The sequence below is a fragment of the Rhinolophus sinicus genome, chromosome 3, assembly GCF_057876585.1.
Source record: "Rhinolophus sinicus isolate RSI-liver-muscle chromosome 3, RSI-T2T, whole genome shotgun sequence".
Lineage (NCBI taxonomy): Eukaryota > Metazoa > Chordata > Mammalia > Chiroptera > Rhinolophidae > Rhinolophus > Rhinolophus sinicus.
The window spans coordinates 106,734,311-106,761,958 of record NC_142503.1 but is presented as its reverse complement, the minus strand read 5'-3'; the positions used below and the strand labels follow the sequence as shown (position 1 = coordinate 106,761,958).

At 41.3% G+C, this 27,648-nt stretch overlaps 4 protein-coding genes and 1 pseudogene across 7 annotated transcripts; 2 read left to right on the top strand and 3 right to left on the bottom strand.

Annotated features, from left to right (window-relative positions):
* Positions 1-384: 384 nt before the first annotated feature.
* On the top strand, positions 385-12,042 carry LRR1 (leucine rich repeat protein 1). 3 transcript variants are annotated; one of them, XM_074328197.2, is made up of 4 exons: positions 385-882; positions 3,883-3,984; positions 6,250-6,971; positions 10,775-12,042. In XM_074328197.2, exons 1-4 carry the CDS (start codon positions 670-672, stop codon positions 11,013-11,015), a joined length of 1,278 nt encoding a protein of 425 aa, XP_074184298.1. In that variant the 5' UTR covers positions 385-669; the 3' UTR covers positions 11,016-12,042. The 3 variants fall into 3 exon arrangements, with proteins under 3 accessions (XP_074184298.1, XP_019591492.1, XP_019591493.1); XM_019735934.3 differs by having other exon boundaries at positions 548-882; positions 3,886-3,984; XM_019735933.3 differs by lacking the exon at positions 6,250-6,971 and having other exon boundaries at positions 544-882; positions 3,886-3,984.
* Positions 12,043-14,593: 2,551 nt separating this feature from the next.
* RPL36AL (ribosomal protein L36a like) lies at positions 14,594-15,855 on the bottom strand. The gene is made up of 2 exons (XM_019736001.3): positions 15,719-15,855; positions 14,594-15,026 (listed from the first exon to the last, which is right to left on the bottom strand). Exon 2 carries the CDS (start codon positions 14,993-14,995, stop codon positions 14,675-14,677), a length of 321 nt encoding a protein of 106 aa, XP_019591560.1. The 5' UTR covers positions 14,996-15,026; positions 15,719-15,855; the 3' UTR covers positions 14,594-14,674.
* Positions 15,856-16,369: 514 nt separating this feature from the next.
* On the top strand, positions 16,370-18,433 carry MGAT2 (alpha-1,6-mannosyl-glycoprotein 2-beta-N-acetylglucosaminyltransferase). The gene has a single exon (XM_019736000.3). It carries the CDS (start codon positions 16,403-16,405, stop codon positions 17,741-17,743), a length of 1,341 nt encoding a protein of 446 aa, XP_019591559.3. The 5' UTR covers positions 16,370-16,402; the 3' UTR covers positions 17,744-18,433.
* Positions 18,434-20,135: 1,702 nt separating this feature from the next.
* On the bottom strand, positions 20,136-26,996 carry DNAAF2 (dynein axonemal assembly factor 2). 2 transcript variants are annotated; one of them, XM_074328198.2, is made up of 4 exons: positions 25,570-25,795; positions 25,031-25,318; positions 21,757-21,900; positions 20,136-21,019 (listed from the first exon to the last, which is right to left on the bottom strand). In XM_074328198.2, exons 3-4 carry the CDS (start codon positions 21,823-21,825, stop codon positions 20,528-20,530), a joined length of 561 nt encoding a protein of 186 aa, XP_074184299.2. In that variant the 5' UTR covers positions 21,826-21,900; positions 25,031-25,318; positions 25,570-25,795; the 3' UTR covers positions 20,136-20,527. The 2 variants fall into 2 exon arrangements, with proteins under 2 accessions (XP_074184299.2, XP_019591558.3); XM_019735999.3 differs by having other exon boundaries at positions 25,031-26,996.
* LOC141570949 (small nucleolar RNA U13) lies at positions 23,962-24,052 on the bottom strand (annotated as a pseudogene).
* Positions 26,997-27,648: the final 652 nt, after the last annotated feature.

The following is a 27,648-nucleotide window of genomic DNA, read 5'->3' as shown; positions in this document are numbered from 1 at the left end:
CCCCTCGCGGTTGCAAAGTGGGGATTTGTTAAACCGAAATTGCCAAGTCAAATATTGTCATATCAAGTTGCGTTCTGATGTGACAGTGTTGCCTCTGAAGTGAGGGGAGCCACCAAAGCCGAAAGAGAACACCGGTCCACCAGCGCCGGGCGCGGGCAGTGGGTTAACTGGTAATGTCCCAAGTGCTGAAGTTATGTAAGCAGACTTTCCCTTAACAGAGCGGTACCTGCCTCCCCTCGGGAAACTCAGGGGACAAGCAGTGCGTTAGGTGTCAACAGGAGAAACCAGCACTGTGCGCCCAACAACCACCACCACCGCCCCCAGCTGCACGCGCCAAGGCGCAATTCCGCCGCCCGCTGCACAAGCCCCGGCTGACGAACGTTGCGCCCTCGCCGATCGCCGGTTTCGGGAGGCGCGACCCGGGTGCTCAGGCTGTCTGCCGGCCCGCAGCCACCGTGGGGACTCGGCCCTGCGAGCGAGAGGGAGCCCGGTCCGCCCTTGCAGGACTCACAGGCCACCACAGTGAGAAGGTCCGAGACGTGGCTCGAAGAGCAGACAGGCAGCCCGCGGGCAGCCCGGAGCTCGAGGACCCCGGCGGTTGCGCCGCGCGGCGGGAAGGGGGACGTTTCAAAGCTGGTTTGTGGACCTGGTTGCTGCCGCTTGGGCGAGATGAAGCTGCACTGTGAGGTGGAGGTGATCAGTCGGCACTTGCCGGCCTTGGGCTTGAGGAACAGAGGCAAGGGCGTCCGAGCCGTGTTGAGCCTCTGTCAGCAGACGCCCAAAAGCCAGCCGTGGCCTCAGGCTGGGGGCGAGCGGGGCGGCCCGCACCCCGCCTGCCTGCTCATCTCCACCCTGAAGGACAAGCGCGGGACCCGCTATGAGGTGCGTGGAGCGAGCAGGCCCTGCGGGGGGGTCAGCCCCGGGCTCTGCCGCTCCGCCGAGAGGTTGGAGTCCGTGTTGGGGGTGCGTGAGCCGCCGGCCCCTGAGCCCCATCACCACACCCGTTCCTGGGTCCTGGGCTTGTCCTAAGGCCCCGAAGAGGAAAGCTTTTGAGAATGGACCTGCGTGTTATTTAGCGTTGCTATTTAGTTGTAAATAGCAACCCCGCCCTTTTAAAGCCTCTGAAAATTCGGCCTGCATGGAACTAAACTCAAAGCAGCAGTCCAGTAACATAACTGCACTTTGGTTTAATAAATTCTGTTTCTCACGCAGAATTGTCGGTAGCTTTTTTTTTTTTTTAAGGCTTTAAGGGATAATGAATAATATCTAAAGTCGCTAGACCAGATTAGTACAGTAATAAAGCAGCAATGCTTTGGGTTGCATCGTGATATTTTCATTAAAGTCATTGGTTACTGTAATTTTTTGGTTTATTTTCTTAAATGTTTAGATTCCTAAAACCTGATTTCTTAGGTCCAGGCCTTTTTCTCTGCACAGCAACAGTAAACTCTAGAAAACAGTTGGAAGTTGAAATAGAAGTTTTAAAGGGTTTTATAAAATCTTTTCTCCTTCATTCCCAGGCACTATGCTATTTTGTCAGAATGATTGGAATACCCCTGCGTCTACTAGAAAGTAGAGGGGGCGCAACTCACCACCTATCCTTGCGCCTGACTCTTGACTGGATTTTATACAATTTCTGGCATTATTTCCCTTAACGATATTGTACTGCTCAGTGAATACTTAGTTGAATAAAAGGGGTATTATCGTCGCATTCAGAGACACCTAGTGTTTGATGTAAGTAGTTGAAAGTCTAAATATTAATTTACCTCTGTTGATGGAATCAACTCATAAACTTTTTCAAATTGAAAGGACTTTAGAAATCAACCAACAGGTTAGAAAAGTGTTAGATGACAGAAGCAAACTCAGAATTGAGTCTCCCTTTTTTCCCCTCTCGCCTTCCCCCAAAACCTCTCTCTCATGCTCAGCTCAGGTACTGCCTATTTAAAAAGTCTGTAATGAGCTCTTCCTTAAAACTACTACTGCACTGCTAATCAATTGCAGGTGGTAATCCTAATTAAAATGTTATTATAAACTGCTGGTTGAAAACTTACTGTGCACAGGGTGTAGTGCTAGGTACGGTGGGAGACAAACTTGATTTAGTCACTGTCCTGAGACTAGAAAGGGAGAAGGAAACCACTACTTCCAGTACAAGGTAGGCTGTGATAAGTGCGATAATAAAGGTAGAAGCAAAGTAGTAGAGTATCAAATGAGATGAATTCTGATTACAGGGGCTTGAGAAAGTTTTGTAGAACACCTGGTGCCACAGGGCTTGGGAAATAGTAGGCGCTCAGTAAATATTTGTTGCATGAATTAAGATGGTGTTGTCCTGGGCCTGGAAGAGTAGGTATTAGTGCTAAGTGTTGGAAGGATCTTGGGGCTCACTCTCACACCAACTTTCTGTCCCATGACTTTCGCCACCATCTGATTTGATTTCCAAATCTGTATCTTCAGCCAGTCCTCTCCCTTCTGACTTAATCCGTTACCTACTGAAAATCTTCACATGGATGTGTTGCAGCATTTCAAACTCAAAATATCTAAAAATGAATTGTCCTTGCCACCCCTAAACTTGCTTTTCTGACAGTGTTCTGCAACTCACTGAGGAGTGTTCTGCCCCATCCAGAAACGTTAAAGCCTTTGCCTCCCCACATGCAGTATATGACTGAATCCTTTCTAGGTATCTTTCAAGTTTTCATACCTCCTTCCATCGCAGCTGTAGTCTAAACCGTATCCCTTGCCTGGCTGGGCTCTTAAAGGATATCTCTCTGCCGTTGTCCTTCCCCCATCTCACCGCCCCTCTCCCAAAGTTCTTTTTTACCCTGTGGTTAAAGTGAACTGTAAAAATGTAGATCTAACCATGTTCCCAGCTTAAAGTCATTCAGTGGATATTGTTCTTAGGATAAAATCCACAATTCTTAACGTGGTTTACAAAATCTTTTGCTTCTAATCTCTGTGTACCTCTTCAGGCTCACCTGCCTCTTTTCACTGGATCCTACAGCCATACTCATCTTTTCAGCTCCTGACAGCTGCCACGTTCTCTTGCTTTCAAGGCTTTGCATACATTGGTAGGCTATTTTCTCTCTCTTCCCCCAGTTTCTTCACTTGCCCAACATCTCCTAATCCTTCAGTTCTCACCTTTAAGGTCACCTTCATACCCTAAGACCACATAAGATTTCTTTGCTATATAAGGTTATAGCAGCCTGTACTTTCCTTGTCTTAATAGTTGTTAATGCTTATAATGACTTGTTTAATAACTGTCTCATCATATTGGCAACTGTGTAAGTGTAACTGTAAGACCAGGCTGGTATTATTCACCACTATTGTCCTAAGCCCCCTGTCATAGTTAATCTGGTTATATAATGGCTTCTAGGTACATTGTTGTTGAATTGAAGTCTAGAGCAGAAGCAACATCAGTCATTAAAAATTTGGAGGCACCTGTAATGTGTCAATCAGTGTTCTGGCTCTGGGGATACAATAATAAACGAAGGAGACAACATTCCTGCTGCTTTCATGGAGTTTGTAGCCTTGTATGAGTCATGCTCGCTCCAGGCTCATGAACTGGAGTTAAGGCGAGTAACTACCATTGGCAATTCAATACAGTCACATGATTGGAATGGGAGAAGAGGAGCGTTCTCCCAAAGCGCTGGGAGAGGAAAGTTAACTGGACAGAACAATAATATCTACCAGAGGCTGGATAAGGATTGTAACTACCCGGTTACTAAAAATGAACCCAACCAAACAAAACTAGAACGTAAAACCACGAAACACCCAGACTTAAGGACTAAAAGCTAAATCAATGCCTGGCAAAGTGATTAGCACATTCTAGTTGTAATAAATATTATTAAATAATTATACCTGGTTTTGTTCTTTTTTCCCATTGGTTTTAAGCAGCTAAAGGAGAATATTGAGCAGTTCTTCACTAAATTTGTGGATGAGGGGAAAGCCACTGTTCGGTTGAAGACGCCTCCTGTGGATATCTGTCTAAGTAAGGTATGATATTCAAAACATTAGTGGGTTGGTTAGCTGGCTGTGTTTTCTCTAAATAAGAGGCTATTTGAGCATCCTGATGTCTCACATAGCTGAATAGGGACAGACTCCTTCAGATGTGTTTGAAGGCATGCATGTACAGCTCTAAAAGTGCAGAGTCAAGCCTCATAAGGCTGCCCAGGCTGGGGAGGAAAGCTAGGTTTGCTTCTGTGCCACGAATGGAACCTTAGGGCGTTCTTAGACTGGAACTCGAAGGCAAGTGACACAGGTCTATATTTTGCCAGCTGAATTACAGGCTATAAATCTAAGGTTAGTGTAATAAAAAAGAGGATAAAGTTCAATTAGAACCTTTTGGGGGTGTTTTATTTACGATAATCATTTTTTTTAATGCATAAACCATTAAGAGTAAAAAAAAAAACCTTTATTTTTGTCTTCCCCCTTCCCAGAGGGTAGGAGCAATGTCTTGTCCAATCTTGCTGTTATCCTTAACCCCAAGCAAAGTGCTTTGCAAATCTTAAACATTTAATGACTATTTAAGGTATTTGTATTGAATGGAATCATTTTGTCCTATCCTCCTGTTCTTACGGGTCTATCATTTTCTCTTGATATTCAGCCTATCCTTCCCTTGTCTCCTTCCTTCTACCTAAAAACAAGCTGAAGTCTTACCACTTAAAAAAACAAATTGCTGGAAAGACAAGGCTAAGTCCATTGTCTCCACTTTCTTTTTTTTTTTTTCAAATATACTTGTTTTAAAACTTTTATTTATTTTTTTAAGTGTGTTTTTCCAGGACCCATCAGCTCCAAGTCAATTAGTTGTTTCAATCTAGCTGTGGAGGGCACAGCTCACAGTGGCCCATATGGGGATCGAACCAGCAACCTTCGATCCCCATATGGGGATCGATCGAACCAGCAACACTGCCTCAAAGATCAGGGAGTCTCCGTTCTGTGTGCCAGTCACATTGCCATTATTTCTCATCCTTTTTGAGCTCTGTAGCATTTGACACTGATGACCACTCCCTTCTTAATAAAACTTTTTTTTCTTGGCATCTGTGACAGGTCATTATTCTGTTTTATCTTTGGTTTTTCTCAGCAACTCCTTTGTCTCCTATCTCTGCCAACCTTTTTTCTATCCCCCAAATAAAGGCTCTATTCCAGTTCTCTGCCTATTCTCTGCCATACCTGCCTTCCATTCCCATAACTCAGCCTTTATTGTGTGTAACTCCCAAGTCTATAAGCCGATACCCTGTACTGGACCTACTTGTCCCAGGTAGACATTCCTCACTCCACTCTGTATGCTGCTGCCAAAATAATGGCTTAGCTCTTAGGTAATTCTCATGCTCAAAATTCTTCAGTGATTTCGCCCAGCCTGATCGTTTGGTTTACCTTGACGTCAAACTCATCTATGTTCTATCCCCACACTGTATTTCTGATCTTTCACTCCTCTACAAAGCTCCCACTTTCTAATCAAATAGGATCGCATACTTTGTTTCCCAAACTTGGTACTGTTTCCCTGAAAATAAGACCTAACCGGAAAATAAGCCCTAGCATGATTTTTCAGGATGACATCCCCTGAACATAAGCCATAATGTGTCTTTTGGAGCAAAAATTAATATAAGACCCAGTCTTATTTTCAGGGGAACACAGTAAAAGTTCACTATTCCTTCACATGTAAACTTTAGGAAACTTCTAAAGTATCTTGCCAAATGTTAGTTATTGTTATTGATGACTCAGTTCACATACCACTTTATTAATGATATTCCTGTCCAGCTGGAAGCCATCTGTCTTGCTTTTGATGTTTTCTAGCACTGTTGACAGTGCCATTTGGCTCTGCTTGTGACAGAGCTATTGCTTTTCACAATTCCTGTCTTTGTGAATGGCAGCCTGGGCGCTTCGCAATGCACCGCTCTGTCTCAGCTCATCCCCGAGGCACTGGAGGTTTGGGTCAGTACATCTTAAACCCAAATCTTAAGGGAAATCTTTTCATGCTTTCCTAGCTTATGTTGTACTCTTATGGTTCCCCCATTGAACAGTTTTACTTAGAGGGTGTCTCTCACCATAATTTTTTTAAAAAAACTTTTAATGTTTTTTTGTATCTATTGAAATTTAGTCAAAATAGAATACTAAAAAATTTATGTTTACAGCCATTTTCAATAAATAATTGAATAATTTGCATTTATAACTCTTTACAGAATGTGTTATAGGATACATTAGCATGCATACATTATCTAAAATGGTATTTATAATTGTACAACTTGTTTATTTATTCAGGCCAATTCCATCAGTTTGAAGGGTTTCCTTTCAGCTGTGAGACTGGCTCATAGAGGCTGTGATGTGGAGGCACCACTCCCGGCCCTCGCACCAGTGAAGACTTCAGAATTTGAAAAATTTAAAACTAAAATGGTTATCACATCCAAAAAGGACTATCCTCTAAGCAAGAGCTTCCCATATTATCTGGAACATCTTCAGACTTCTTATTGTGGGCTTGTCCGAGTTGATATGCGTATGCTTTGCTTAAAAAACCTTAGGAAACTAGACTTGAGTCACAACCATATAAAAAAACTTCCAGCTACAATTGGAGACCTCATCTCCCTTCAAGAACTGAATCTGAGTGACAATCACTTGGAGTCATTTAGTGTCGCCTTGTGTCACTCTACACTCCAGAAGTCACTTCGGAGTTTGGATCTCAGCAAGAACAAAATTAAGGCTCTCCCTGTGCAGTTTTGTCAGCTCCGAGAACTGATAGATCTAAAACTTGACTGTAATGAATTGATTCGATTTCCTTTCAAGATAGGACAACTGACAAACCTGCGATTTTTGTCAGCGGCTCAAAATAAGCTTCCATTTTTGCCTAGTGAATTTAAAAATTTATCCCTCGAGTACTTGGATCTTTTTGGAAATACTTTTGAACAGCCAAAAGTTCTTCCAGTTATAATGCTGCAAATGCCGTTAACTTTATTGGAATCTTCTGCGCGAACCATATTACACAACAGGTAAGACTTTAATGAATAGTCACCGACTGTGGTACCTCTGATATCATCCTCCTGTTCTCATCGTCCTCAGAGGAATAGTCAAAGTCGTTAGCAAAGGTTATGATGCTGGCACAGTCTGACCCCTTGCTGCTCCTTGCCTCTGCTTGGAATGCTTTTCCTCCAGAATGTCTCATAGCTCACTTTCTCATTTCATTCAGTTCTCTGCCCAGGTAGCTCCTCTGACAGGCTTTTCCTGACCACCCTATCTAAACTTTTATCCCCCACCTTCTTACATTGCTTGATTGTTTTTTGTCATAGGATTTGTTACCTGGCATTACACATTTTTTAACATTTTGTTTTCTGTCGATTTTCCCCAGTAGAATGTAAGATCTATGAGGGCATGGATTTTTGTCTGATTCTCCACTAGTGCCGTGGGGTCTAAAATGTGATACCCCTTGCTCCTGTCATGTTAGGCACCTAATAAATATTTGAATGAATAAATGGCATCATTTCTCAAACTATGGTAACCTGGCCAGCAGCATCGGCATCACCTTGGAACTTGTTAGAGATGCAAGTTCTTGAACTCTGCCCCACACCTACTGAATCAGAAACTCTAAGGGCTGGGACCCGCTATCTGTTTTAACAAGACCTCCAGGTAGTTCTGAGACACTCTGAAGTTTGAGAACTCTAATCTGGCTTTCTGGCTTAGTGGTAAAGTTGGTCTTGGGAGTCAGACTTGGCTTAGATTCCTGGCTTCACCCCTTACTATGGCTTTAGCAAGTTATTTAACCTCTTTGATTCAATTTTCTAATCTGTGAAACAGGAACAGTAATACCCACTTGACAGAGTTGTGAAGGTGAGTGAGCTAATGTAATGTCAAAGCACCTGGCATACAGTAGGATCCAGTAGCTGTTGGTTCTCTTCCCCTTGGCTTTGAACGCTAACTGCAGTTGGTTTCATGGACACTGAACTCCAGGTATTCATTTTTGTTCCTGCTTCTTTCATATAAGAGTGGAAGCTAAGATGTGGACCAAATTATTATTGAGTGCCTATAAAATAGTAAGAAGACCGTATTTCAAAGGGGTTCTTAACTTTTTTTAGTGGGAGAGAGGCTCTTTAAAAATAAAAACAGCTGACATGGGCCTAGAAAAATGCACACGAGTACACACACAGAATTTTGTATACAACCTTGTAATGTTCACGGACCCCACTCAAACCCAATCCAATCTTCTCTCTTCACCATCCCTAGCTTAAGAGCTCTTATGCTAACGTTGATTCTCAAGCTGATCTCACATTTGGATTCACCTGAGGAGCTTTTAAAAATTCTCATGTTTGGTTCCCACCCTAGACTTACTAAATCAGAATGTCTGAGAGTAGGACCCAGTATTTTAATCCTCAGGTGATTCTCGTGAGAATTAAGAATAACTTAACACCAGTGCTTCTCAAACTTTAATGAGCTTTCAAATCACCTGGGAGTCTTGTTAGCAGATTCTGTTTCAGCGGTCTGGGGTGAGAGCCTGCATTTCAGACAAGCTTCCTGGTGAGTCAGGCTACTAGTCCACACTTTCAATACTAAGGCTGTAAAAGTAATTTAAGGACTTATTACTGTTTTTTAAGACAGAGATCCTTAGGATTGGAGAGTGCATCAGAATCATACTTAATCAAACAGTGCTTATTAAAGCAGAATGCTGGACCCCACCCTCAGAGATTCTTCCTCAGTAAATTTGGAGTGGGGCTGAAGAAATGACATCTCTAACAAGTTCTAAGGAGATGATGATGCAGCAGGTCACGGACCACACTTTGCAATCCACTGGTTTAAGGCCTGGACTCTACACTGGGAGTTAAAAATTACCTACTAAATGACAATACATGCAAATGCCTAGAACAGTGTCTGGCTCATAATAGGTCTCAATGAATGTTTATTGTAAAAATGTAAAAATACATGTAATTTCCTTATCTGGCAATTAAAAATCAATCAATGTTATCATTAGCTGTAGAGGAACTTTTAAACAACATAGGTACTTAGATTCTATCTCAGACCTACTAGTTCAGAAGCACCAGAGATGGGCCCCCATTGTATGTGACATATTTTTAAAATCTCCGGAAGTGACAGTGATGATTCAGGGTTAAGACCACTAATGTGAGGGAATCTAAATGATGTCTTTTGGTAATGAGGTGCTCTCAAGCTCTTGTTTTAGGCTTTCTCTGAGATGTATATGTATGTAAGTGTGTGTGTATATATGTATGTATACATATGTGTGTGTATAATACTTATTCAAAATAGAAAGTTATGTCCAAATGAGGAATATTAAAATGGTTTCCGATGATTTGAAAAGACCATAACCAATTGGCTAAATGATCAAAAAAAAATCCAAACAAACCAAGAAGAAAACCAGAGTGACATCCAATACAGAACAATGCAGAGTTGGAAGGATAAAATGGATGATCAAAATGTGATGTACTAGGTGTGGCAGAAGAGAATAATCTGTTAGTGCTGAGTGATCTAGCATTGCAGTATTTACATTGTTTTTAAAACTTTACTTCTATTAATATAGGTCTTATAAAGTGACCCTAATCTTTACTAAAGTATAATTTTGCATGTTTTCAGCCCTGTTTTAAAAAGAATATAGATCCAAAGCCATGAGAATAATACATATTATTTAGCTGTTTATAAATTGTCCTAACTACTGATTGTAAACATAAAGTTGTAGTCTATTAGAAAAATATGTGGGAATTTAAATTATGTTAGATAACACAGTTTTTAATTGTTACCTGTTTCCTTAGACTATAACCAATAGCATGAAAGAGATTAATATAAACATGTTGTAGACACTTCCTTGCACAGTTTTTTAAAAATTGTTACATACACAAAAAACAAATTAGTATATGTGAAAAAAATGAAAAATTGCAAACTAGGCCATTCCAAATCCCTTATGAAAAGTAAACCACTATTTTTGACGTGACTTTTCTAAAAAGGTTTTATCCTTCAGTTTCAAGTATAAGAGTAGGTTTTATTTATCTCTTGAAAAAGACCTGAACATCTATTACGTGCCAGCCTACACTGGGAGCTATAGAAACAACAAAGAAAAGACAGTGTACATACGGGAGACTAAGTGCCTGGAGGGAGCATGGTTGTGTTTAGCGGAGAAGATTTGGGCGCTGGGCAGGCCATCTTGAGACTGTCTCTCAGTGCCTTGCAGACGAGGGCAAAGACTTTGACTTGATTTTAATTGCATTGGGCATCACTCAAGTTTTAGCAGGAGGGTGAATGATTTAAACGAGGTGAAGTCAGCCTTACCTGCTCAGACAGTAAAGTAAATGAATTCCCCCAACAACGTGTTTTAAATTTGTTTCACACAGTTTAAAATTCCCTTTTGAATAATTGACGCACAGGAGAGTATATAAATTTATTTAAATAAGTGTTTCTTCACAGGTAGAACTCAGTAATTCTCCCATTACCATAATGAGAATTGTATGACAGAGCTATACCTTTAAATTAACATGTTACACTGGTCGTATAATGTAATTATATAAAAGACAGATGATTCATTCTATTCAATGGGTTATGCTATTAAGTGGCAATGCTAAAACATACTTCATGGAGTGGTATAGATCCCCTTTGGTTTACAATACATATGCTGTTTTTTAGTATATTTTCCCTATTTCCCAGTTTGGAAGAGAAAACAGTATACTGAGTCAGTATATAGTTAATAATTTTATTTTTTCATGGTTATAATTCAATGTCCAATAATTCATGTCCTAATGTATGAAGTTCTGATTCTAGTAACATTAAAAAGTATTTTTTAAACATTTGTTTCCATTAGGATTCCATATGGCTCTCATATCATTCCTTTCCATCTTTGCCAAGATTTGGATACTGCAAAAACCTGTGTTTGTGGAAGATTCTGTCTAAGCTGTTTTACTCAAGGAACTACCAGCATGAATCTACACTCGGTTGCTCACACTGTGGTCTTAGTAGATAATATGGGTGGCACTGAAGCCCCTGTTATCTCTTACTTCTGTTCTCTAGGCTGTTACATAAATTCCTGTGATATGTTAAAGTAAAGGTGATAACTATTACTGATGCCACAAAAGGAAATTACATTTAGTTACAAATTGGTTTGGGATTCATTTATGCTTTAACAGTGTCATGTTGGAGGAAGGGAAGCTTTTTTGTACATGTTTGAGTGAAAGAATGTGTTTTTTTTAGCATTTTCAATAATTTGACTGTAAAACCTGAATTTTATTAAAACTTAATTAATTTTGTTGTGGGGTTAACTTTTATCAGTTTATTGCATGTGTGTTGATTTCAGCCTAGTGTTTCAAGAATGGGTTGTGGATTGTCTTTTAATGTTAAACAGATACTGACTGATACCAGTCACTCTGGTCATAGAATTTTCTTAGCAACTTTCTTCTTATATTTCAGTGAAAGAAATTGAGTTTCTATATGCAGAAAATATACCTTGGAAGACTACTGTGGTCTAAATTATAGTGAAAACTTGTTTGGTATGAAATTGCATACCATGTTTCCCTGAAAATAAGACCTAGCCATATAATCAGCTCTAATGCTTCTTTTGGAGCAAAAATTAATATAAGACCCGGTTTTACTTTAAGACTGGGTCTTATATAATGTAATGTAATGTAATATAATATATATAGTACCAGGTCTTATTAATTTTTGCTCCAAAAGATGCATTAGAACTGATTGTCTGGCTAAGTCTTATTTTCGGGGGAATGGTATATGTTTTTAAGCATACCACTTTTTGTGTTTTTCAGGTATATTATTCTATATATGGAAGTTTGCGTTCAACAAGCATAAAGTATGAGTTGCTTTCGAATAGAATTCAGCTTTTATAACTTTTATGTTAATCACGTAATCTTTGTTGTATTTCTAAATTTTTTATTTAGGGCTTCAACAAGGTTTTGAGGTTGGGTGGGAGGAGCAGAAAATTGCTTTTTACTGACGCTATTCTGTATTATTTGATGGTTTTCTGTTTTTGTCACTTAATGTTTTTTAATTTAAAAAGTGGCATAAATGTCTAACCACTATGCTGTACACCTAAGACTAATAAACTAATATTGTCAGTTTTAATTGAAAAAAAAAAAAAAAAGTGGGGCAGCCAGATGGCTCAGTTGGTTAGAGCGTGGGCTCTGAACAATAGGGTTGCTGGTTTGATTCCCACATGGGCCAGCGAGCTGTGCCTTCCACAACTAGATTGAAGACAATGAGTTGCCACTGAGCCTCCGGAGGGGCGGCCAGATGGCTTAGTTGGTTAGAGCACCAGTTCTCAACAAGGTTGCGGGTTCAATTCCCGCATGAGATGGTGGGCTGCGCCCCCTGCAACTAAGATTGAAAACGGCAACTGGACTTGGAGCTGAGCTGCGCCCTCCACAACTAGATTGAAGGACAACGACTTGGAGCTGATGGGCCTGGAAAAACATACTGTTCCCCAATAAAATTTAAAAAATAAATAAATAAATGTGGTGGCAATATACCGGATGAGGAAGATTTGAACTGGGGGAGAGAATAGAAAAGGAACTAATTTGAAACAGATGTAGAAAATGGGATCAGTAGAACTGTTCCATTCTGTTCATTCCCATTGCCCTTCAAATCAGCCTTTCTCCTAGATCATTGCAGAAGTCTCCTAACTGGTTTCTGGGAACAAATGAGGGTAAAAAGTTATTGCAGCGTTTGCATATAATTGCTATTTTGGGCTTGGAGTTGGAGATGTAGTCTGTGTAAGACTATTTCTTATGGCTTAGGTTACTTCCACTTCCTGTCTATTTGGGGCATATTTTTTTTTTTTTTTTTTGAAAATACAAATATTCCTTAGCAAATACTGTTTTAAATTTTTTTTAAGACTTTATGTATATGAACTCTAAAACAGTTTCTTCTCAGAGCTGATTCTTTGAGACAAGGCATTGGTCCAGAGGAGTAATTCTTTGGGCGACCTTAAATTTGTATTGCTAGTTATCAGTTAACTTCTTCCTGCAAAAGTTCTCTAGTTTGTCATTTAAAAAAAAAAGTACGTATAATGCAAATATGCCTTAAATAAAAAGAGCTGTGATTTACCCGGTACCTACATTGTTCCAGATTTTTATATACAGTATTTTATTTAATCCTCACAAATCACCTCGCAGAGGTACTATGTATCCAGATCAGAGATTTTAAGCCCAGGCTTTATACTGTGTTCTAAAGATAATTCATTTTGGTCTGTAAAACCAAGAGTTCTGTAAGTAAAGTATCTTAGGATTTTCTAACCTCATAAATTGGTGAGAGAGTGCTCATAATTATGAAAGAACCATATTAAAACATTTTTTTTTTAAAGTGTTTTGTGGCATATTTAAAAGTTAACTTGTGCATCTGATTTCTAAGTTTTCTTGTAGAAACATTTTTTTCCTTTACAAATGCAGCTATAATTGTCTACGTTGGGAATAAGTGCTGTTACTCCTACACCCATTTTTGCCTTTGCGTTCACTTTACTCATCTACAAACCATCCCCATGTAATTATCTTAGCTGACTTAAAACTCACGTACCCCAAAGCGTTTCTTGCTCTCTTCTCTCATAATCCATACCCTTTCCCAGGTTTTCCTTTTAATCCTCGTTTTTCTGTGCCTTCCATAGGTAATGACTGGGCTCTCCTCTTTCAATTGGAGTTTCAACCTTCCATTCAGTTTTCAGTCGTAATTGCTTACCTCTTCAACCCTCACAAGTCAAGAAGTTACATTTGAGTACTTCCCAGAGTAAACCCATTTTTAGTTACCACGGTAAGCTGAGATCTGAAAATATTAATTGGAAAATTTCAGAAATAATTTATAAGTTTTAAACTGTGGGCCATTCTGAGTAGCATGAATTCTTCATCCTGCTTGGGATATGAATCATCCCTTTGTATAGCTTGTCCGTGCTGTATACACTACCTCCACATCAGTCACTTAGTGGCCATCTTGGTTATCAGGTTGAGACCATTCACCTTTATTAGTAAAAAAAAAAAGTTCATTCTATCATGTACTTGGCGTTTTTTACTAGCTTCAGAACTTCAGTTAGAAGCCAACTTTTAACTCCTGCCTTACATTCAAGACCACTTTCTAAAACAGTGCTGTCCAAAAAAACTGGACATGTTGTGTTGTCCAGTAGTGCAGCCACTAGCCATACGAAGCTGTTGGAACATTAACGATAGCTAGTATAACTGAGGAACTGCATTTTAAACTTAATTATATGTGGCTAGCCATCCTTATCTGACACATTTGCAAAAAGCTTTTTATCCAACTTGGATTATCTGCCCCAGCCAGTCTGATACACACTGGTTTAGATTTGTCTTTTTTGAAATCTGATTGAGACCTTTCCCAGCAGCTCAATCATAATTATGATTTGACCCAACATATATATTTGAACATGACCAGAAAGTAAAATAGCAGTATTTTCCCTGCTGTATGATTTAGCTCTGTAACCTAGTTGTAAAATTTGAGGTGGGACTCCTGTCTTCTTTATATACAAATACAAAATTCCAATTCTTGTGGAACTAAATTTAAATAGGTATTTGGGAAGAGGATAAACCTTAACTGACTTACAGATAATTTACTATTATTTCCTTGAGAACCACATTATGCAATTCTATATTTCAAGCAACACAAAAGATACGAGTAAGAATATCACTGCATTTATTTTCGTACAGGTATTTTTCTAAACCTTCAACATTTTTCTCAAAAATAAGAATCTGAAAGCTTAGAACTGGATCACTTGGCCCTTTCTCTTTTTATCTCCTCCCAGTTCAAAATGCTTGCATCTCTTAATGGCCAGCATCCTCTTCGATCTGCAGTTAGGCTCAACACATTCAAGCCTCAGCACAATCTTCTTTGTGGTTTTAGCCTTCTTCCGGAAAATCGGCTTTGTCTGCCCACCGTAGCCACTCTGCTTCCGATCATAGCGCCTCTTTCCCTGGGCATACAGGGAATCCTTGCCCTTCTTATACTGGGTCACTTTGTGAGGCTGATGCTTCCCACACTTCTTACAGAAGGTCCTTCGGGTTTTGGGCACATTGACCATCTTTACAGTAGAGATGTCCACACGATGGAAACTGGTTAAGATTAAAAACACGGCAGGCGTTAAACATTTTGAAAAGTAAAAGTGCCTTATATTTATAGAAAGATTATATAAGTACTCATATTCCATGAATAAATGCACATACACGTGTGCCTTTCTGAAATGCTTAAGTTACTGGAGCATTTTTAGAATGAGACAAAAAAACAAACAGCAAGAGCAGCAGCACAGGGTTACCTATACAACGTGGGTTCATTTGGGGCTTACTTTACTGTGCCTGTTCCAAAAATAAAAGCGTAGTGGTGTTTACTTTCCTTCCGCACAAAGAAAGGGCCAAAGCTAGACTTTATTTTCGACTCTTCCTCGCACCCTTTCCATCCCTGTTCTAGCTCCTGGGTATGCCTAGTTCCGGGCGCGATGGGGTGGCTCCGGCTACGGCCCGCCCCCGTTCCTTCTCCGGGCACCGCAGGAGTCCGGTTTCACTTTTCCCCTCCGCAGCATCGTCACCCCTCAGCCGTCCTGAAGGCTGACGTGTCCTTAACAAGTGCCTCCCGGCCCAGTGGCCGCCATGCGCGAACCACTTTTCCTAAAGCGAGAAGCCAGTTCTTGAACTCTACCCAGCCAAGACAGCGGGTCTCCCCGTCTCTCCCCTACAAAGGCCTAGTGCAACCCCAGATTCTGAGCACTGGAAGCGCCCGTGGGACCGTTACAGTCGGGATCTTAGCTTACCGGGAAACTCAGCGCGCACGTTCCTCGCCTAACGCCACTCGCGCCGAACAGGAAAAGGAGGAAAAGAGCGGAAGTAGGAACTGAGCCTTGAGCGACAGGGCCACGGACCAATAGGCAGCAGACAGCGTCGGCCGGGCACCTCCGCACGCATCGCAGACGCGTCAACCAACCGCCCAAGGGGCGGTCCGGAGGGGTGTGGGCCCTAGGGCCGCGGCGCTCGGCGGGCCAGTCGCGGGTTGTCAGAACGGTCGCCGCTGGAGTGGGGTGAGGCTGCGTCGCTCGGTCTTGGCCGTCTGGGGCCCGCGTAAGGATGAAAGCGCAGAGGACACAGGGCCGCTGGAGGCGCAGGTAACGAAGCTGGGGTGCGGTGCGGCCGCGGCGGGGCTTCTTCCGGGACCCGTGCTGAATGGAGAGGACCGAGGCGACACTGAGCCGCGGCTCCTAGCGGCGGGGCCGCTGCCTGAGCTGCAGCTGCCAGGCAAGGATGTGTAGAGCCCCGGCGGCGCATGGAAGCTGAGAGCCTTCGGGCCCCAGGACCCTAGGGGCCAGGGATGAGTTAGCGAGGGCAGCCGCGGCGGCCAGTTCCGACTGCTACAGGCCAAGGCGACGACCGCCGCCCGCCCGCCCCTTCCCCGCAGAAGCCGCTAGTTCCTTTCCGCACCCGCGCGCCTGGCCCTGGAGACCATGAGGTTCCGCATCTACAAGCGGAAGGTGCTGATCCTGACGCTCGTGGTGGCCGCCTGCGGCTTCGTCCTCTGGAGCAGCAATGGGCGACAAAGGAAGAACGAGGCCCTCGCCCCGCCGCTGCTGGACGCCGAGCCCGCGCGGGGTGCGGGTGCCCGGGGCGGGGACCATCCCGCCGTGTCCGTGGGCCTCCGCCGGGTCTCCAACGAGTCCGCGGCTCCCCTGGTCGCAGCGGCCTCGCAGCCCGAGGCGGACAACCTGACGCTGAGGTACCGGTCCCTGGTGTACCAGCTGAACTTTGACCAGACGCTGAGAAATATAGATAAGGCTGGCTCCTGGGTCCCCCGAGAGCTGGTGCTGGTGGTCCAGGTGCATAACCGGCCGGAGTACCTCAAACTGCTGCTGGACTCACTTCGAAAAGCCCAGGGCATTGACAACGTCCTCGTCATCTTTAGCCATGACTTCTGGTCGACAGAGATCAATCAGCTGATCGCTGGGGTGGATTTCTGTCCTGTTCTGCAGGTATTCTTTCCTTTCAGCATTCAGTTGTACCCCAGTGAGTTTCCGGGCAGTGACCCCAGAGATTGCCCCCGAGATTTGGAGAAGAATGCAGCTTTGAAGATGGGCTGCATTAATGCTGAGTATCCTGACTCCTTTGGCCATTATAGAGAGGCCAAGTTCTCCCAAACCAAACACCATTGGTGGTGGAAGCTGCATTTTGTATGGGAAAGGGTCAAAGTTCTGCGAGACTATGGTGGCCTCATACTTTTCCTAGAGGAGGATCATTACCTAGCCCCAGACTTTTACCATGTCTTCAAAAAGATGTGGAAATTAAAGCAACAAGAGTGTCCTGAATGTGACGTTCTCTCCCTGGGGAGCTATACTGCCAGTCGCAGTTTCTATGGCATTGCTGACAAGGTAGACGTGAAAACGTGGAAATCTACAGAGCACAATATGGGTCTAGCCCTGACCCGGGAAGCGTATCAGAAGCTGATTGAATGCACAGACACTTTCTGTACTTACGATGATTATAACTGGGACTGGACTCTTCAATATTTGACTGTATCTTGTCTTCCAAAATTCTGGAAAGTGCTGGTTCCTCAAGTACCTAGGATTTTTCATGCTGGAGACTGTGGTATGCACCACAAGAAAACCTGTAGACCATCCACCCAGAGTGCCCAAATTGAGTCACTCTTAAATAATAACAAACAGTACATGTTTCCAGAAACTCTAACTATCAGTGAGAAGTTTATGCCAGCCGTTTCCCCACCTAAGAAAAATGGAGGGTGGGGAGATATTAGGGACCATGAACTCTGTAAAAGTTATAGGAGACTGCAGTGAAAAAAAATCACAATTACAAAAGCAAAAGTGACAGTCTTCTATTTTTGATATTTGTCCAAACAGAATAGACAATGAATAAAAGAGTTTAAGGACTGGTTTCTGCTTTAATACAAAAAAAAAGTTCTTGTAAAAGGTTCCAAATATAGTGATCTTTTCCTTTTATGTCTGATAAACACAAGTTTTCATTTTGGGAGTTGGGTTTTAAAGCTCAATCTGTATCTGCTAAATAATTGTGAGAGAAGAGGAGAAATTTTACTTAAATTGCATCTATTAATCTTTTTATCTGCAACTTTGTACACTTTTCCACTTTCAAAACTTATTTTAAGTACAGCAAAATTTATTTAAAATTGTCATAGCAGTAAAAAGTATTACAATGAAATTGTTAGAGTATTAATGGAACAAGCCGTTTCACTCTTGACAAGGTTACTAGGAAGGGATTGTTTCCCTCGTTTTATAATTCAGAAATTATGTTTGTTAAGCACCCTGTCAAAAACTCATTTTCAGTATTACAGATTCCTGTATTATTGTGTTAGGATTTGCCTGTGCTTTGGAACCTTCATAAAACACTTTCTTTTGGAATGTATTTGATAAGAAAGTTTAAACACTGTTTTCATCTCAATGTAGACATACAGTGGTTTGTTTTTCTTCTTTTAGTGCTGCCAAAATAAAATACTCATTTTTGCATAAAAAGATTGCTAATCATTTTGCAGAATAAATTGTTTACTCTTTACACCAAAATTCAGTAAAGACATTCTAGAATTTTTAAAGTTAGCATTACATCTTCATATTTATTATCTGTAACATTACATAACTGAGTTTGAAATAAAACCCAGCTCTTGAAAATGCATTCTCTTTGGAAGAAATTGGCTTTCAAAATTAGCCAGGCATAGATAATGAACAATAAAAAGCTGCTGTGTAAGTGAAATACAGCCAGAAATGGTATAAAGTTCAGTCATGCCAAAGTGAAACATGTTCTAGTGCCAGCTTTAACTGAAATCCTACTTTTTAAAAGGACAAACACAGTAACAGGAAAAAGGCTTAAAATTTACTCCACATTTAACGGGGAAGTTTCCCTTAACAGTATACAATGAACATTCAACCAAAAATTACTGATAGCCTAATATCTGTGTAGATATTACAATTAGTCATTTCAATCTAAGAAAATTGTGTTAAGTGCAGTTTCAAAATTATTCCACAAATTAAGATTCATATTATAGTTGAAAAATACATATGGTCATCTAAGTTGGGGCTAATAGTTTTTTTTTTATTTAACAGCTTTATTGAGATATAATTGACATACAGTATGATTTTGCTTTGTGAGCTACTGCCCCTCAGCCCAGCCTGATTCCAGAATTCATCAGGATTATAAATGTAAATCAAGATGAATTTCCAGACTTTGTACCAACTTTTGGTGCTCTGCTCTGTCCTCCACAGTTCAAAGGATTAAACATACTAGATACTATAATTTCCAGGACTAAGGCCAGAGGTTTGAATTGGCTTTTTGGGGTCCGGGACTGGGTTAGCAGTTTCCTTTCTACATTTTTTCTTTCATGCTGTCCTAAATATTTTTGTGAGGAAAAAAACCTGTTAGGATTTTTCTTCTGGCCTGAAATAAAGTTTCACAAAATTAATAACTTAGCCACAGATACATTATCTGCTGCCCACTTTCAGGTATTATAAAGAAAATGTATTAGACAACACTGACATTTTGTTTTCATGAAATAATGAAAACAGTTTTCCTGTGGGAGCCAATTCCCGGTATGTTGTTTTTAAAACTTTTACTTAAGTGTGTTTTCCCAGGACCCATCAGCTCCAAGTCAAGTAGTTGTTTCAGTCTAGTTGTGGAGGGTTGTGCAGCTCATAGTGGCCCATGTGGGGATGGAACCAGCAATTCTAGAATTATAGACTTAATCCAAGTCATACAGCAAAGAATTCTGAAAACTGAATGCACAATGAGGCACATGATCTGTTGTTAAAGAGCACCCTGCTCTGACCAGCTGAGCTAACCGGCCACCCCAATTCCCAGTATTTTTAATTGTCCTGTTCTAAAATTCGTAAATGTACTCTAAAAGCAAGAGGTGTTTTAATACTGTAATAGTAACTTCCAAAAACCTCTTTAAAGAAATTTTCAAAGTACTAAATAACCTGTATTTTATTGTGTATTTTCTTCTGTTACAGACCTGAAAAGAGTAGAGTTGAAGCAAGAATATTACATTTCAGAGTATTTGTATTGTAACTATTTGAATAAATACTGGTTAGTAAAGTTCTAAGAATCTGTTTCAAGCATAAATACATCCTATGAGACTTCTAAACATTTTGAGATTCTACACCCTCCACACACATATTTCTAGTTAATTGCATTCTTGAGAATTTTTTGACAGATACAACGTAATAAATATTTTGAAACTTTTATTACAGTAATGGTAAACAAAAACAACACAGAAGTAAATATATACAGGTTGTATTAAAACTAAGTGTTTAACTCGCATTAGAAAAAATATCCGTCTATCAGCGTAATAAAAAAACCGCCATAATTAAGGAAACTATAAACTCGTTACATGCAAAAAAAACACACAAAAAGCCCCTTCAGTTTCCCCATTAAAATCAAAATTGCAAATTTCTTGAACACTTTCAGTTTTACGACAGAAGTTAACATAAAGAGAATCTATTTTAAGCCCAAAATACACTTTGTTGAATATCTTTAGTTTTAAGATAGTAGTTACCAGAAATATCTTAAGTCCCAAAATTTTTTACTCTTAACTTTTACATTCTAGAATTATAGACTTAATCCAAGTCATACAGCAAAGAATTCTGAAAACTGAATGCACAATGAGTCACATGATCTTTAATAATCTGCACACTACCATCCTGCATATTGGTTTCTTTTATGTTGTCAAAACCAGGTGTATTGTGAATTGCTAATGAAGATAGGTGATCTCCATCTAATTCTTTCTCTTCAGTCATTACTGGTTCTTTCAAATTATCTTTTTCCTCATTTGAGTAAACACCTTTTTCTTTTATAAATTCAGGTTCCAATTTTGACTCAGGTTGCTGAGACTTTCCAAATAGCATTTGAGAAACATCAAGAGACTCTTGTTGCAAGCATGCAACTGAACCACAATTGTCTTTTTCTAGTGCTTTAACTGCTATAGATGAATCAGAATCAGTTGTTGAGGTTGGAGGATATTCTATATTTTCTTTTTCAGTTAGATGACTTCCTTCATTGCCTCTTTCTTCCTTTTCATGCAGCTGCTCAGAGTTACCACATTCTTGCAACTAGGTCAAAAGAAACAACAAATTAATAATTCTTTGAAACAAACAAAACTAACTTGTACCCTGTGGAAATTTTTTTTTTTAAAAAAACTGTGAGGGAATAACTCTTGCAAACCTGCAGACAGGCTTCTTCCTTCTCAGTCATTCTCCAAATGCTGCCAGTGATTGCATTACTGACAGTGCAAATCTGGCATTAATTTTCTGATTAAATCCTTTCAATGACTCATCTCCCTCAGGATGAAATAATCCTGGCCTACAAATCCTTATGCAGTCATAAGAGCATTCCTGAATTTTCGTGATTTTTCAGAGCCACTTTCCCCCCAGTGCATATAAACCAATTTTGCTAGTTACTAAATCATTTCTATGTCCAATACTGAAGACTATAAAAATAACCAAACTTAAGATTCAACTAGAAAGAATGAACAAATTGTAATAACATAGTTCCTATGGTTTGAAAGTCAAGACTTTTTGTCCCTGAACTAACTTCCCAAATGTTAGTTTCTCTCTATTCCTCACTGGACAGTTACTTTGGGATTAAATGAGATAACACGTGAAAACGAATTGCAGAGTGTTTAGCACATAGTAAAATACATGCAAAAAAGTTTTTATTCCTCTTAACATCACTCTTCCCAGCCATTATGTACATTTAGTTTAAAGTTATGACATCAAGAATTAAGATATTTATTAGGCTTTAACTTTGTCCTAAGTAACTATTTTATAAAGTCCACCAAAATCCTTACCTTTGCCTGAATTTGAATCTTACTATCAGTAACCTGAAGAACTTCAATTAATGGTGGGGTTAAGTGCATTGTTTGTTTCAACGGAGAGCTTAGGACCTCTTCCAGAAACTCATTCACATTTTCTTCATTGACAAACAACCTTTCCTAAAATAAAAAAATAAAAAAACATTCTGCTTTATAGGTCATACTTGACACAATTGTACCTAAAAACAGCTCATAAAAGTTCAGAATTACACTTTTAAAATGTTTATTTTAACATTATTCCTCCTGTCTTGACCAGAGAAAAACAGTAAGAAATAAGAATAGCAAGAGTACATACACATACAGGAAAAGACCTTAAAAGAAAAAGGTCTTAACGGTAGTTCCTTTTCTAGGTCTCTAGTAAACCTGAGGTATGTTTTCTCTCCTAGATCATCTTACAAATGACATTTTCTTTTCCTTTTTTTCTCTTAATATTTTATACCATAAACATCACCTCTAGGGCTATAAATGCAGTCCCAGCTGTAAAATGTAATTCAATTTTAGAACACTTTCTAATGAGTCAGCTACGTAATATACACGACAGGATCTATTCAAATTTTCTGTGACCAGTTTGCCTTTTAGTTTTTGGCCAGGTAAGAGTCAAGTATAATATTTTATTTAAGAGAAGGATATTCTATTTTTAAGCAATGAGATAATCCAGTGAGACACTAGCATATAGCTATAAGAATGAGGTATCTTTCTAAACTATTAGGAAAAGCAAAAATCATTTTGACAAAAATCCCAGACACAGCAATTTGTTCATATTCATGTCAAGTGAATATAAGTATATAGAGTTGAAGAAATAACAATGTTTAAAATTCATAAAATCAGTTCATTGTTGAAAAGAATAAAAGTATTTTCCTCTGTACTTTCATATAAACAAATTTCATAATTACAAATAAAAGCCGTTCATTATTTGGTCCAAATAGGGGGAGGAAACCAGGAAGAGACAAGTTTCAAATTTTCTTCTATCAAACAGCGTTTGAACTTGGGAACACCTACCAAATAAAAATGAACTTTGGGAACAGAAAAATTTTACTTTGGAGTAATTTGCATTGCTATTATTTGAAGATCCAGAATAACACTGTATTATAGAAAATACCGCATTTCTAAGTTTCATGTCTCTGGAAAAGACACATTGATTGCAAAAAATACATTAAATAGTTTAATCTCTAGTTAACCCAAGAAAAAATAACACGTACTTATAATGAAAATGGTTATGATTAAAATATAAATGATTTGCATAAAATTGTTTTCACATTCTAATGACTGATTTCACTCTAAAAATACTGAATTCAGTAATCAGCTTTAGGAAAATTCTTAGTGAATATTTAAGGCTTACATAAATATATTTTGTACTTGTTGATGTGTAAAGTAACAATTCTGACCTTAACAGCCACAAACCAGTTTCTTACATTGTAATTATTTTCATATAATGCGTATGATATAATCATATGTTATCTGTCTACTCAACCTACTACTCTGGTGATTTTTAAAATACTTTAATACTTAGAGTCTGTTCCAGTGACAGTGAAATGTAAAGAAAAAAATTGAACATTATGGTTTACCTATCAGCCATAGCAAATGTGATGATTAATGAAATTATAAATCTATTTCAGATTTCAAAGATATAAAACACAGTTGCCAAAATCCCATTTTGGTCTAGTTTCTTTGATAAAATAATGTTAGCATACTAGAAAATCAGATTAAAATATATATTTTAGTATTCTCTCAACTGCTTGTCCACAAAGCTTTCTTCCCATATTGCGAGTTATTTTCACATTAAAACAATTACAGGAAATTGACTGCTTTCCTAAATTTCCCCCTTCTAATGACAAAAACAGGTAGTAAATTTCCTATTCTATATTGTCACAAAGTATTTTACCTAGTCCTGGCTACTTATTTTACCACTTTTGGTCGGTTTCAAATTAGTCCCTTCTCACAGAAGATACACCTTATAAAATATAAATGTAACTTATTAGCAAACTTCTAGAAGTTTGGAAAGAAGTGAAAATTTGTCACGTTAAAGCCCAAGACGAAAAACTTAATTTTTAATATATAATCTGTGCAACTAGTGTTGTTTCTGGGAATTAAACCTTTGACTATGGTAAAAGAGCTTTAATAATTACATGTAACACATACAAACCTCAATCAAAACCACAATTGTTCATTTATGACTTTTTTTTTCATGCTAGTCATAATAAGGTCTGAGGGAAGCACATCTCACACAAGAGCATGAATACCCAATCACCATGCTTATGAACTACAAAACGATCCATTTATGAGTATATAAGTTTTTTTCAGAATTTGCCAACAGTACTGGAGTATTGTATCTGAAATTCAAGGACCTCAAAAACCTAAAAAGTATAGTAGCAACTACAACGGGACATACTGAATTATTCATCAAAATTATAGCCTCAGTAAACTAGGTAATGCCTAGCCCAGTTCTAGAGTATTTGCCCAGAAGATGTGTAGCTGATGTTGGTACCAATAAGTTTGACAAATGTTTATAGTTACACTCTGTTAAATGCTAGCCATTGTGTCAAATACTAGTAGGCACCTAAAGATAATTAAAACAGACGCAAAAAAAGGTAATTGCAATGCAATATAACGCCCACCGGAGGACAACCTCACCATCATCAGCGACTGTATAATCCTATGGTAGAAAGGGCAAGGGACTTAGATTCACGGTTGGTTCTGAGTTAGTTTTCCTACATAAGAACTGTGGCACGGGCTAAGTTACTTTTTGCTCTCTGGAAGTACATTATCTATTTTCAGTGGTCGACAAAGTATTTACCAACTTAAAATATGGCCATAACAAAGTGCCTCTTAAACTTATTTGGGTAAGAAACCCCTTTGAGAATATGACTAAAGTTACAGCCGTTCTCCCCAAAAGAAAACACCTTCAACTTTTGCATACAATTTTAGAGGTCTACGGATCCCTGGGAATCCATTCATGCCTCCTTCAGAGTCAATGGATTTCAGGGAAACAACTGTATTAAAGACGATTTTGAAGATTTGAAACCCATCCATCAGAAGGGATGAGTATGTCCCCCTTCCCTCCCCCACCACCACCACCAATATGCGTTTAACGTTCACTGACATCTTTCATCACGTGTGTCAATTTCAAGTCATTTCCAGATACACTGTAATGAAAAATGCTTTGTTTAGGACAAGCTGAGAAGATGCCTGTAATATATTTAAAAAGTAGGATGGAATATTTCAAATATTAAGACTCTAGAAAGACTATTACCTCCAAAGAACCGTTGTTTAAACCGTAATACCACTCTCTCCAATGTCCATAGCACTCTGCAGATTTGGCCAGTTCTATTACTGCATTGTTTGAAGAAATACTAACCACTGGTTCTTTGGTACTCAATTTATTCTCTGGTGCAAATTGCAAAAAGAAGGAATAATAAACAAAGTCTTGGGTGGAGAAGCACAATTTATACCGGAGGGGGCTCACATCCCCTTGAAGACTTTGCTGCTGGATCCGAGGCACTTGGATTAGCAGCGTCAAGCATTTTTCATCCTGGTTACACTGCAAAGGAGGACACAAAGGTTCCCTGCAGTCGGTCCCAGGACCACCCATGGCAGGATCCGAAGGCCCCCCGCCCGTGCTTTCCCAGGCCACGGGCGTCTCCACGGTGTCTCCACGCTCACTCCCTCTTCCAGCTGAAGACCCCCTGTCAAGGGCCCCGGATGAAGTACAAGGGGCGCCTCCGCCACCGTCCCCAGGTGAGCTCCCGGTTCCGGGAAGCGGTTTCTCTCCGATGCCCGTAGTCAACACACCTTGCCCTTCGAAGTCCCGCTCCTCCAGTTCGGAGACGAGCTCCTCCCCAGCGGCGTCCGGCGTGTGGGTCCCGGCGACCGCAGCCCCAGTTCCGCTGGGATCCGAGCCTGCGGCCCCTGCGCGACCCACCGTGGGGTCCGCCTCCCCCTCGCGGGCGGAAGCGCCGGCCGCGCCGTCAGTTCCGGACAAGTTGGCGGATTCTTCCGGCGCCGGGAGGTCCCGGCGCGCCGCGGCCGGCGCCACGGGCAGCGTTACCACGAGCTGTCGCCGGGCCTTGTTGAACTGCGCCTTGCCGCGGCTGTCGTCCACGGGGTACGGGAGCGAGAGCCGCAGCCGGTAGTCGGGTTTCCTCGAGTCGAGGCACAGAAGCTTTCCCGTCACCTCCAGCGCCGCCTGCTCGGCCGAGCGCAACAACGGCAGCTCGATGGTGACCACAAGCTCCCGGGGCACGGGGCTGGGGACCGAGTCCCGGGAGCAGCGGTAATCCTGGAGGTCCACGTGGTGGCGCTGCAGCACGCTGTAGCGGGGCGCCGTGGGGGCGGGCTGCGGGACTGCCTCCGGCGCGGAGGGCGCCCGGGGCTCCCGGACGGCAGGGTTCCCGGAGGCTGCCGGGCATCGGTAGGGGTAGGGGAAATCGGGGAGAGGGCTCTGCAGCTCCCCCTCGGGCCGGGCAGGGGCGCCTCCGGGCAGAGGCGTGCGCAGCACGGCGGCCTCCGGGGTCCCCTTGTACTTGATCTTCAGGGTCTTGGCATTTCTGTGGTCCAACTTCACGCCGAACTGCTTCTCGACGGCCTCCAGAGCCGTAGCGTCCAGCATCTGGCGGAAGCGGTCGTGGCGCCGGGCAAGGGCGAGCGCGTCTGGGTGGAAGACCACGTCGTAGACCGTGTAGCGAATGCCGCGCCCCCCCGCGTACTCGCGGCCGGGCGCCAGGCTGTAGGGCAGGGACCACTGGCTGCCGGCCGCGGCGCTCCCGGAGCCGGGCCGGCTGGTGGGTGCGCCCACCAGTGCGTTGCTGCACACGTTCACGAAGCAGCGCCGCGCCCCGTCCAGGCTGGTGCGCAACACGTGGCCCGGCTCCGGGTGCACGAACCGCACCTCCACTCCGCGCTCGCGCTCCAGCGCGGTGATCTCCGCCTCGTAGCGCCGCCGGTTCTCGGGGTCGGTTAGCTCCTCGGCGTACTCAGAGAACAGTCGCCGGAACTGCGGGTCCTGAAAGGCGGAGGTGAGCCGCTGAACCTCCTCTCCGCTCAGGTCCAAGTCCTCCAACGGCGAAGAGTCTGCCGCCTTGGTCATGCTGCCCCTCGGCCCCTATCTTTCAGTCCAAGGGAGATAAACCCGAGACCAGGTGGGTCGGACGCGCAGTGGAGTCGCTGGTCCGCGGAGAGCAGACTGAGGCTGCGGAGGTCGGTAACGGCCTGAGAATTGTGCCCAGGGCAGCGCGTTCTCGTTGCCATGGTGACACCACCAACACGCGGGAGGAGGGGCAGGAATTGCAGTGGGATGGTGGGAATGCCAGAAATGCATCTTAGTTTATTAAAACCAACTACCTACCCTACGGTTCGTGAGTTTTAGATTCCCGTGCCTTGGTGAAGTTACATCTGCACTGGGATAACTATCATAATAATTGTAATTTCCAGCATTATGTATGTTATTCATCGTTAACATTTCAAGGTGGAACTGATCCCCATTTCACGGACAAGAAGGTGAGACCTGAGAAGTTACCTGACCAGGGTCACACACTGTATTCACAAACTGTGATGTATGCCTGTGTTTATCTGCCTTTTTCACTTCATTAAACCAAAATTTCAGTCCTCTGGATATTTTACCATACAGTTTGCCCTGTAACAACTCTCCTTTGGGGCAAGAGATATGGGCAGGCTATTAATAAATAACTAATGATCAATACACATGTAAGACTTCATTAAGTAAAATGCAAATATAAGATACCACATATCACCTATCAAAATGGCAAAGACGTTTCCTTGAAGTGGTAGTTGAATTTAGCAAAATCTTTCTACAGAGTAGTTGGTAACTGTATAAAAAGCCTTTAGGATGTATATTCTTGATCCAGCAATTCC